Source organism: Ammospiza nelsoni, chromosome 1 (assembly GCF_027579445.1).
Source record: "Ammospiza nelsoni isolate bAmmNel1 chromosome 1, bAmmNel1.pri, whole genome shotgun sequence".
Taxonomy (NCBI): domain Eukaryota; kingdom Metazoa; phylum Chordata; class Aves; order Passeriformes; family Passerellidae; genus Ammospiza; species Ammospiza nelsoni.
The window spans coordinates 136,980,961-136,991,173 of record NC_080633.1 but is presented as its reverse complement, the minus strand read 5'-3'; the positions used below and the strand labels follow the sequence as shown (position 1 = coordinate 136,991,173).

Genomic DNA, 10,213 nt, shown 5'->3' with positions numbered 1-10,213 from the left:
CGGCGTGCGGCCCGGGGATGGACGCTGCGGGCACACGGGACGCGACGGGGCCCGTAGGGACCGGCTGAGGGCGGCAGCCCCTCGGGGGCAGCACTGGGCCAGCCCTACCCCCGGGCAGGGGCCGGCTCCGCTCCCCGCTCCGTGCACCGCCCCGGCCGAGGGGTCAGAGGGGTCGCGCCCGGCGCCGGGCAGGGCAGGGCAGCGGCTCGGAGCCGCCGGGGCAGGTGGCGGAGGGAGCGGGGGGAGCGGAGGGCCCGGCCGGGCTCCAGCTCCCCCGCTCCAGCTCCCCGCCTCCGGCCCGCGGTGCCCGCCGTGCGGGGGTGGTGGCGGAGGGGGGTCCCCGGCCGCCTCTATAAAAGCAGCTGCGATGGCTCTGCCGGCAGAGCCGAGCGGGCGGCGGGCAGGCGGCGGCCGGGACCATGGCGACGGGCGGCGGGCAGCACCTGCCCGCCCTGCTGCTGCTGCTGCTGCTGCTGCTCCGGCCGTGCGAGGCAAGTGAGGGGCGCCCGGCGGGGCCGGCGGCGGGGGGGGACGGGCGGCCGCTCCGTGACCCGGCCCCCGGGGCCGCGGTGTTCCCGCAGGTGAGCGGCCGGGAGCCGGCGTGTCCCCGTCCGTGCGGGCGCTGCCCGGCCGAGCCGCCGCGCTGCGCCCCGGGCGTGCCCGCCGTGCTGGACGGCTGCTCCTGCTGCCTGGTGTGCGCCCGGCAGCGCGGCGAGCAATGCTCCGCGCTGCTGCCCTGCGACGAGAGCAGCGGCCTCTACTGCGACCGCGGCCCCGAGGACGGCGCGGCCGCCGGCATCTGCATGGGTAGGTGGCGGCCGGGACATCCCCGCATGTGGCCGGGACACCCTCCCCGGGCCGGGCCCGCCGCGGGTGTCGCTGCCCCGCGGTTCGGTTCTCCCGCCCGCCCTCCGGGGAAGCGGCCGAGCCTCAGCACCGCCGGCGCCGCCCCGATGCTGCGGGAGGTGCCCGAGGCGCCGGGAGGGCCGGGGACTGCCCCAGCGCCCTCTGCCCCTGGGAAATGCCTCCCCTTTTCCCCCCAGTGCTGGAGGGGGACAACTGCGTGTTCGATGGGATGATTTATCGCAATGGGGAGACGTTCCAGCCCAGCTGCAAGTACCAGTGCACCTGCCGCGACGGCCAGATCGGCTGCCTGCCCCGCTGCAACCTGGACCTGCTGCTCCCTGGCCCCGACTGCCCCTTCCCCAGGAAGGTCGAAGTCCCTGGAGAGTGCTGTGAGAAGTGGGTCTGCGACCCTGATGATGAAGTGATTTTGGGAGGTTTTGCTATGGCTGGTGAGGAAACTAAAATTAGTTATTATAGTCATTGTGAGCAGGAGGTGATATCATTGTGAAAGTATCCACAGGATTGCCAGATCTAAGGTGCATTGCTTGTATGGTTGGGGTTTTTTCTAACATAGAGTGACGAGTATACCAGGGGTTATGAATAAAGGCAGTACTCATCAGGTAAAAGAATGATTCCGAGGATGAATATGCATGGCAGTTTTAAAAGCTAATTAATGTAGTTGCCAATTTTTAAATTTCTGTTTATCTGGTGCACATTAGTTCTGCGACTAGAAGAAAACAAGAACAAGGTCCTAATCCTCCGAACATTCCCATACGAAGGGAAAAAAAACCAAACAAAACCACCAAAAAAAGCTGCAGTCTTGCTAGTTGCTCCGCTAGAATATGTCACAACTTATATTGTTACAACTTATAATATGTAGACTATGACAGTTTAGTCTACAAGAGACTTTCTCCCCACTGAATTCTGCAGCTCTTACAAGTGATCAGCATGGAAGCTACAATGCCGGTGAATTCCAGCCTGTTTGTGATAGAGTGCTCATGTTTATTGATGGCATTAAAAACATTACAGAGTACTTGTAGAGGCAGTGGTTATAAACATGGTGAATGGATTTGTAAGAAAATTCAACCCATTCCAAAGTGAAGAACTCAGGCTTTTAAAAAAGCTAGGTAAAATTTTCCCCTTTTTCAGTTTTTCCCTATTTTCATTTTTTGTACTGAATTATGTCTCCATCCCCTTTAAATTATACTCTTAGTTCAACATGAATTTTCATAACTTTCTTCTGAGAGTAGAGGGCACTGCATTCTCTTCCAGTCACTGCTCTTTGTGATCTTGGGCAGTTAGTTATGCCAAAACTCAGCTAATCCATTTTAAAAACAAGTGAGAAAGGATTGAGGAATAAAAGCTTGAGTAATTTTCAGTGTGCTATGAAGTGTTAATTGTAAAGCACATAAGGTATAAACAAAAACTTTGACACTTTCTATTACCTTTCCTTTCCTTTGATTTGTCTGATGGTGACAGACTAATCCATAAGATGCCTACAGATGAATTGTCTGCATTCTTTCAGCAGTGGCCATCCCTCCTGGGAGGCCACCTTTTTTGGGTCTTTGCCATTCAAAAGGCAGGAAGGTTCTAGAGGAGCTTAGCAGCAAGAGCTGTGACTCAGCTGTGTTGTCTCCTCCTGTTTGCTCCTGTGCTAATCAGTGAACCAAACTATTCAGCAATGCTTGCATAGAGCCAGGAGGGCAGGATGGTGGTCAGAAGTGACCATGGCTTTAAGTACCTGTGATAGCTCCTCCCTCAGATTCCCTCAGGCAGATTCCCTCCTGCCTCCTCACCATCACCCTGGCTGTAAGCTGTCAATAATTGACAAGATGGGGTGACTTTATGACTCTCAGGAGTAAAAGGGCTTTCATTCCATGCTGTTTATTAGTTTAGATAAAAAATTCAGCCTCTCTCAAGTCATACCTAATATAAATATTTTTATGACATAGTTTAGAACCGATTTGTGACATATTTCCATTAGAAAGGATGAAGAATAAAAATCTGTTAGGGTTCTAAACTGATTTAAAAGTCAGCAGTAATGCTTCCAGCTGTGGACTTGAGTGAACAGAATCTAAATGCTTTGCTGATTACATTGATGTGCATCTTTCTGGTTTGAACCTTTTTTTTAGGTGTAAGAAGTTGCTACTTAGGATTCCTAAAAAGACAGCTTTTAAAATCTCTAAATCCTGTCAAAAGCATGGATTTTGGACCTTGTTTTGTCTCACATGTTCTTTCCCAGATATGACAGAGCTCAATTAGATAGTGAGGTTTCATGTGAGTTTTTCTTGTACTAAAGCTCTGTGGGGTTTTGTCTCCAGCCTACAGGCAAGAGGCCACACTTGGGATTGTGTCAGATTCAAGTGCCAATTGTATTGAGCAGACAACAGAATGGAGTGCCTGTTCCACGAGCTGTGGAATGGGCTTTTCCACCCGTGTTACCAACAGGAATCAACAGTGTGAGATGGTGAAGCAGACACGGCTTTGCATGATAAGGCCTTGTGAAAATGAAGACTCATCTGATAAGGTAATCTGCAGAGAGTGAGGCAAGGCAGCTCTTCAGCTCTAATTCCAAGGTTTCAATATTAGGGTCTACAATGGTCCAGATGCAGCTGTACATAAACACACCTTTCACTTTTAGCACGAGTGCAGCAAGCTGAGTGGGTTTGGTAAAGCATTAGACTTGCTGTGTTTGCTCAGTAGCTTTGTGCTGCACCTCCAGTGGGTCAAGGGAGGTGATTCTGCCCCTCTGCTCCACTCTGGTGACAGCCCCCAGAGCACTGTATCCAGCTCTGGGGCCCTCAGGAAAGACATGGACTTACTGGAGTTAATCCAGGGGAGGGCCGCCAAGGACTGGGGCACCTCCCCTATGAGGTAAAGCTGAGGGAGTTGGGATTATTTAATTTGGAGGAGAGGAGGCTGTGGGGAGACCCTACAGCCCCTTGCAGTCCTTAAAGGGGGCTATGAGAAGGGTGGGAACAGATTTTAGTAGGGTCTGTTGTGGTAGGACAAGGACTAATGGTTTTAAACTAAAAACAGGTAGATTCAGACTAGATATAAGGAAGAAATTTTCTACCATGAGGGTGGTGAGACACTGGAACAGGTTGCCCAGGGAGATGGTCAGTGCCGTGTTCCCAAAAATGTTCAATACAATTGGAAAAAGTTTTATAGAAATTTTAAAAGGCATGTATAAATAGACTGAACAGCGCTCTCAACAACCTGATCTTGTGGAAGATGTCCCTGCTCATTGCAACGGGGTTGGATGGGAAAACCTTTAAAGGTCCTTTTCAACCCAAACTGGTCTATGATTCTATGATAATTTAAGTCACCCCAAACAGATCACATGTATTGCATGTGCAGCTTGACAGCTCACAGTCTAACTTCTCCCAGAAATGCAACTGTACTACCTGTATGCTGTACATCAGAGTTGCTTCAGTGATACAGAATGGATATATCAGATTTCTAGTCTGTTGGGCATCTGGAAGAGCAGAGAAATGTGTGAAATGTCTGCTTGATAAACTAAACATTGTCTTAATCCTTATGATGTTTGGGTTTTTTTCCCCAAATAGACCCAATACTGACATTTCTGATATAAAAAAAAAATTGTAAATAAGAGAAAATACTTTTATACTTCTACACACTATGCAAGTGTTTCTATCAGGGAGAATAGCATGTACCTAGGTAAGAGGTCCATCAATTTATGTAATGTTCTGAGTGTTGGAAAGCATTTCTAAGGCCTTTGCTGTTTCTAAGACCTTTGCTGAACAGTCTGCAGTTTTAAGTACCATGTTTTGTAAAGGAGATGAAACAAGTGGGAGGAGTTGAGGAGATTAACAAGAATGATCAGAAATCTAGAAAACATGCTCATTTAGGAAAAACCAGATAGAACTGGACCTCTTCTGAATGCAAGGGAAGAGAGATGTGTTCTCATAACTGTATTCAGATATTGCAGCCTGTTTTGAGTGCATGGAGGATATAACAAGAAATTGAGTTTAGACTGCACAAAATTAAGACATGAGTGAAAATGTACTAGGCAGTAAGAATAATGAGCTCTTGGGGTTGTCTGGGGCAGATGTGGAGTCTCTGTCATTGAAGACTTCCAAAGACAAGTTAGTCAATCATTTGTTAAAATATAATGTCTAGAGCTGGTTGTGCCTTGAGTCACAGGAATGGGTGATGACTTTTGCAGTTTATTTTGCTCCCTTTTTCCCCCTTGAACTTAGTCCTGTAACCTGCTCATTTGACTTGCTGATTCTCTGATGGAACTACACTAGCTTGAGAAGTTTTTCAGTTTAGTTTCTTAATGAATGTAGACTGGGCTTTTCTTGGATGACAAGAGTGGATTTTAATTATTTGGTCCAGTATCATGCTGGTGTCAAAGAACAGATCTTGCAGGTGTCACCTGTAGGTAACTGCTGTATGGAGGGGCTTGACAGCTGGCCTGCAAACAAAGCTGAGTTAATAGAAGAAATAACAATTGATGATTTTGGAGTGTGTCTATAGCAAGGAAGGAGACAAGGCCGTCAGCGTGGAAACCGATTAGAAAAGATACATGAACATTTTTGTAAGCTAGACTATGTGCATAAGTAGATGTGTATACGTGCCTTTTTTAATTCCTATAAAACTTTTGCCAATGATATTGACACTAATTGCTTTGCGCCAATGAATATAATAAGTTATTGTGATGTAGTTAATGACCTAAAATCACGCTTTGATAAAAATATATAAGCTAGAAAACACGCAGAATAAAAAACTATTTTCTTCTTAAACCCTAATCACATATGTACATCACGTCTGACCTAACAATGACGCTACTGAAGCAGTTTCAGAGTCATCTTGCTGTTGAATGAGTACAGACAGCAAGTTTAAATTGTCAGAGTCAGCCTGTGTCTCTGCACGTCAGTTGTTGAATGCTGTCTGTCCTATGCAATGACACATCCGTTGCCTCCATCTTTCTCCCAGAAAGGGAAGCGGTGTGTGCGGACGAGGAAGGCCGCCAGAGCCGTTCGCTACGAGTTCCGCAACTGCTCGAGCGTGCAGACGTACCGGCCGCGCTTCTGCGGGGTCTGTGGCGACGGGCGCTGCTGCACCCCACACAGCACCAAAACCATCCACGTCCACTTCCGCTGCCCCCAGGGCATCCTCAAAAAGCCCATGATGCTCATCAACACCTGTGTCTGTCACAGCAACTGTCCCCAGGGTAATGTGGTGTTCTTCCAGCCGCTGGACCCCACGTCTGGTGAAGCAAAATTATGACAAGCATGAATTAGATAGCACAGAAAGTAGAAAGTATCAGCAGTTTATACAAGACTTGACCCACAATCAGGTGAATGTAACAATTGCATATCTGAAACTTCTAAAATATTTTTCAGAATGGTCTTTCAAACTAGGTGCTTCCCCCCCCCCCCATAGTTTATTAAATACCTCATTTTCCATTTGCCCCATCCAAATGTCTTTTATTCACTTGAAGAAAATTTTGTACCTTGGACAGAGCCCTCTTTTTATCTTGATGGTGGCATAAAGATTACAAAGCCAACAGCTAGACTTTCCCCTTGAGTTAAGGGGATCATGCAGCAAGTTTCAGTGGCTGTAAGACTGGGCTTCTTGAGAGCAAATGTATTCCTTGAGGAATACATGATACTGCATCACATAAGCTTCCAGGCTCTTAACTTTACTTTCCATACCGCATATAAACACTCCAGCAGTGTTCTTTTTTCTTTTCAATGAAACTCTGTTTTTTGATGACAGTAAAAATCTTACTGATGGAAGTGTTACATTCTTGTGGCTTATAAAGTACCTTCTGTCAATACCTCTGGCTCTGAGGATTAAGATTGCACATAGCCCTGGAAATGACATAGGGTAAGATCTCTTATCCTGAAGCACAGCAGGTTGATAGCTGACAGTAATTAAATTTTTCTTTGGTAACTTCACTAGCAGTCTAATCCAAAACCAACTGAAGTCAGTGATGGATAAGAATTTGATTCTAATCCATGTATGTCTGTAGATATAACTATCTGGATGCAAAAATAATATATCTGTAAATTCCTCTAAAATACTAACTGTATCACTTGGTGCTTAATTTCTTAGAAAGGTGTATATGTAAATAGAAACTGTACATACTGTAATATAACTTTACTAAGTAAATAAACTTTATGTGATTCAAAATATTTTTTCCTAAAGTTGTCTTTCTTAAACTACCAGCCTTTAACAGCTAAAAGGAATGGGAAGAAAAAAGGGTCTGCAGACTCCTAAAAACAAAAGATGATTTCTTGTGTTCATGTACCTCATTCTAATTGCTGCCTTAAAAGTCATGCAGTGCCTTGCTACAGGGAAGGATGAATCATTTGTGGGGTACATATTAGAAAGGAGGTTTTTTTCAGACTAAATTAGCCTGGGAGATAGGATGATGTTACTAAGGTTTGTGTGTCCTGAAATATAGTGGTGGTGGTGGTGAGGAATAATTACATGATTCAGAGTTCACATTTGGGTCTGAACAACCAACAAAGTATTTCATTGGGTCATGCAGCACTTCAGCCTCACCAAATCAGCCTGTGACCATGTTTGTGCTAGGTACTCTATGGCAATACCCCCAAGAAGTAAGAGCCTGAGGGTGGCAGTCTCACGTATGTTAAATCATGTATGCAGCAGGATTGTGCCAATAGGTCATAACTACAATTGTGGAGACATTCAACTGCTTTGACTGTGAGACCCAGTTTAACTTGGTGTGTGTCTGCCAGTGACAGGAGAGTTGTACTTATCCAGAACTGTTCTGTAACCATGTGGTAGGAGACAACTCTGTCTTGAGGAAAAAAGGCAGAAAGCCAATTCTTAACGTATTTTGGCCTAGTGTTCTACTCCTCTAAAGGAGTTACCAAACTCTGGTTTGGCAATTCCTGAGACACAGGGTGGAATTCAGTTGAAGGTTGACTCCTCATTTTAGTCAGTGGAGCCTAAGGTAAAGATACCTATGGGCAAGCATCAACAGCTGGTCGGTTTTTAGTTACTTTTAAGTTATCCTTGAAATTATGAGGCACTGGTGCTGATTCAGTTAAGCTTTAGATACATCAGGTCCTCACGTGGGCTCTTTGATGTTTTTCTCCATAAACTGCACCAATGATTCATTTCTCTGTAGTCATTGCTATTGTTATCAACACATTCCTGCCTGCCTTATGCATTCCAGGCAGCTGGAACAAGACTGTGTTTGTGCATACATACAACACTCCCTGCCCTTGCACAATTCAATTCCTAATCATAGAATCATGGAATAGTTTGGGTTGGAGGGGACCTTTAAGGATCATCTGGTCCAACCCCTCTCAAAGTGAGCGGGGACATCTTCCAGTGTTTCAGGTTTACAGAGTCCTGTAAACTGACACTGAATGTTTCCAGGGATGGGGACTTCCACTTCCCCGGGCAATGTGTTCCGGTGTCTCACTACCCTCATTAAACAAAATTTCTTCCTTATATGTAGTTTGAATCTATCTCTTTTAGCTTAAAACTCCTCTTTCTCAGCCTTTCCTCAGAGGAGAAGTACTCCATCCTTCTGACCAGTTTTGTGGCTCTCCTCTGGACCTGGTCCAAAAGGTCCATATCTTCTAATGTAATACCTTCTGTGCTAGGAAATGCCAGGACCTAGACAGGACATGGCCAGGACTCCTCAAAGCAGCTGAGAAGTGATTAAGGAGTAGATCAGAATCCAGGAGAGATGGAAAAAGAGTTTTTTTAAAACCACTTTCACCCCACATCTCCTCCCTCTTCCCCCCTCCACCCCAAAAATCAGGCTGGTTTGTGCAATGCTTCTCTAATATAATGCAAGCTGTCAAGTATTCCTCAGGGTCTTCTTGCAAATTACAGGCACCTTGGTTTGCAAGAGATGCATCAACTACTGAACAATGCAGCAATAATGTCTGGACAAATTAAACAATTTTTGGATTAATAAAACCCAGCTAATCCTGAGCCAGATGTAGTTAGAGAGGAATGCAGTCAACTACTGACTTCCTATGAAATAAAATTGTTCACTCACTTCATTTTGACAGTTCCTCTATTCCATCCACACCCAAAGTTATTTATACTTTTGTATCAGCTCATCACTGCTGCATTGCTTCTCCTCTATCCTTCTGTTTTCTCTTAATGTTATCCAGATTTTGATGTCATTCCTTAAGTTTTACTTTTACTGGATCATACAAACAAAGCCCAGGCACCAGGCAGAAGCAGTTCAATAAGCAGCTTCCACTTTGCAGGCGAGTTCCAAAGCTCATCTGGGATATGAACCCACCACCCTTTGTACATTAAGGTCATGCACTACTCTTAAGTTTGTGGGTTTTTTCCCACTACAAAGACAAGAGTTTTATTTCTGATATTTTTGAAGAGACATAAATGCAGCTTCCTGCTGGGACTCCTCTCGTGGATGGTCCATCCCTTCCTTTGGAAAGGGAATGTGTGCACTACGGTGTATGAGTTCAAGAGCAACTTGAGTAGCTCCTTTTGCCTATACTGTTTTCCCAGCACTTTAAACTGCAGTCTGCACTTCAGTAAACCAGTGCCAAAATGCCGCCAGAACCTTTCTGTAACCTTTCTATGTCTTTAACCCATTTTGTGAAAAGGCAATTGCATTGTTATGAGCACTGCAACCTCCAAAAAGAGAAGTGCTATGGTGCTCAAGCCCTTGTTAGACATCTTTATAAACATCAGAACAGCAGCAGTCCCAATGTCTTCTTACATTACTGTAGCAGTTCAGCATGGAAAATTATCTTTTGGAAGGAACCACAAATGTTCCCTTTGGACAAAATGAGACAAAGATCTGATCCAGTTTTAGTCTCTTTTAGACCATATACAAATACCAATTCAGTGGCTATTTTTACCACAGCTCAATTGATACAGCTTTTCATCTGCTCTCAGTTTGGTTATACACATTTAGATTTGTTTTACTTGAATATGGACAGTTACCACCTCAATCTTTGGTCTAATTTCAGCCTGTTCCCAAAAAAGCCTTTAACACTGAGTTAATTAAAACACAACAGTGGAGTGTCAAAACTGTGAAATTGATGTAAGGAATCTCCAATAATAAATTCCTGAACATTTCTTGTGTAGAGCTGTGATTTTCCTAAAGAAAGAAAGTTAGATTACTCAGATTGAGAAAAATTAAAGCAGTTCATTTTCATATCTCCAAGGAATCATATCTGAGCATTTCAGGGAACATCACTCAGAGTTCCAAGGATGGGCCCATACAGCAATGTTTACTGAGTATGTGCTGATGAAACAAACATAAAATATGCTGGTCAGCTTGTTCATCCCAAGTTCTCTGAACAGATGTACCTTTCCTTTGCTACTGCCAGTGAAGGACTGCCCCAAAAATAAGTCACTTAACAGT

The 10,213-nt window shown here is 45.2% G+C and overlaps 1 protein-coding gene across 2 annotated transcripts; it reads left to right on the top strand.

Annotated features, from left to right (window-relative positions):
* The first annotated feature begins 419 nt into the window (after nucleotides 1-419).
* On the top strand, nucleotides 420-7,013 carry CCN3 (cellular communication network factor 3). 2 transcript variants are annotated; one of them, XM_059478509.1, is made up of 5 exons: nucleotides 420-491; nucleotides 582-807; nucleotides 1,044-1,295; nucleotides 3,168-3,373; nucleotides 5,809-7,013. In XM_059478509.1, exons 1-5 carry the CDS (start codon nucleotides 420-422, stop codon nucleotides 6,100-6,102), a joined length of 1,050 nt encoding a protein of 349 aa, XP_059334492.1. In that variant the 3' UTR covers nucleotides 6,103-7,013. The 2 variants fall into 2 exon arrangements, with proteins under 2 accessions (XP_059334492.1, XP_059334482.1); XM_059478499.1 differs by having other exon boundaries at nucleotides 420-807.
* The last annotated feature ends 3,200 nt before the right edge of the window (nucleotides 7,014-10,213 follow it).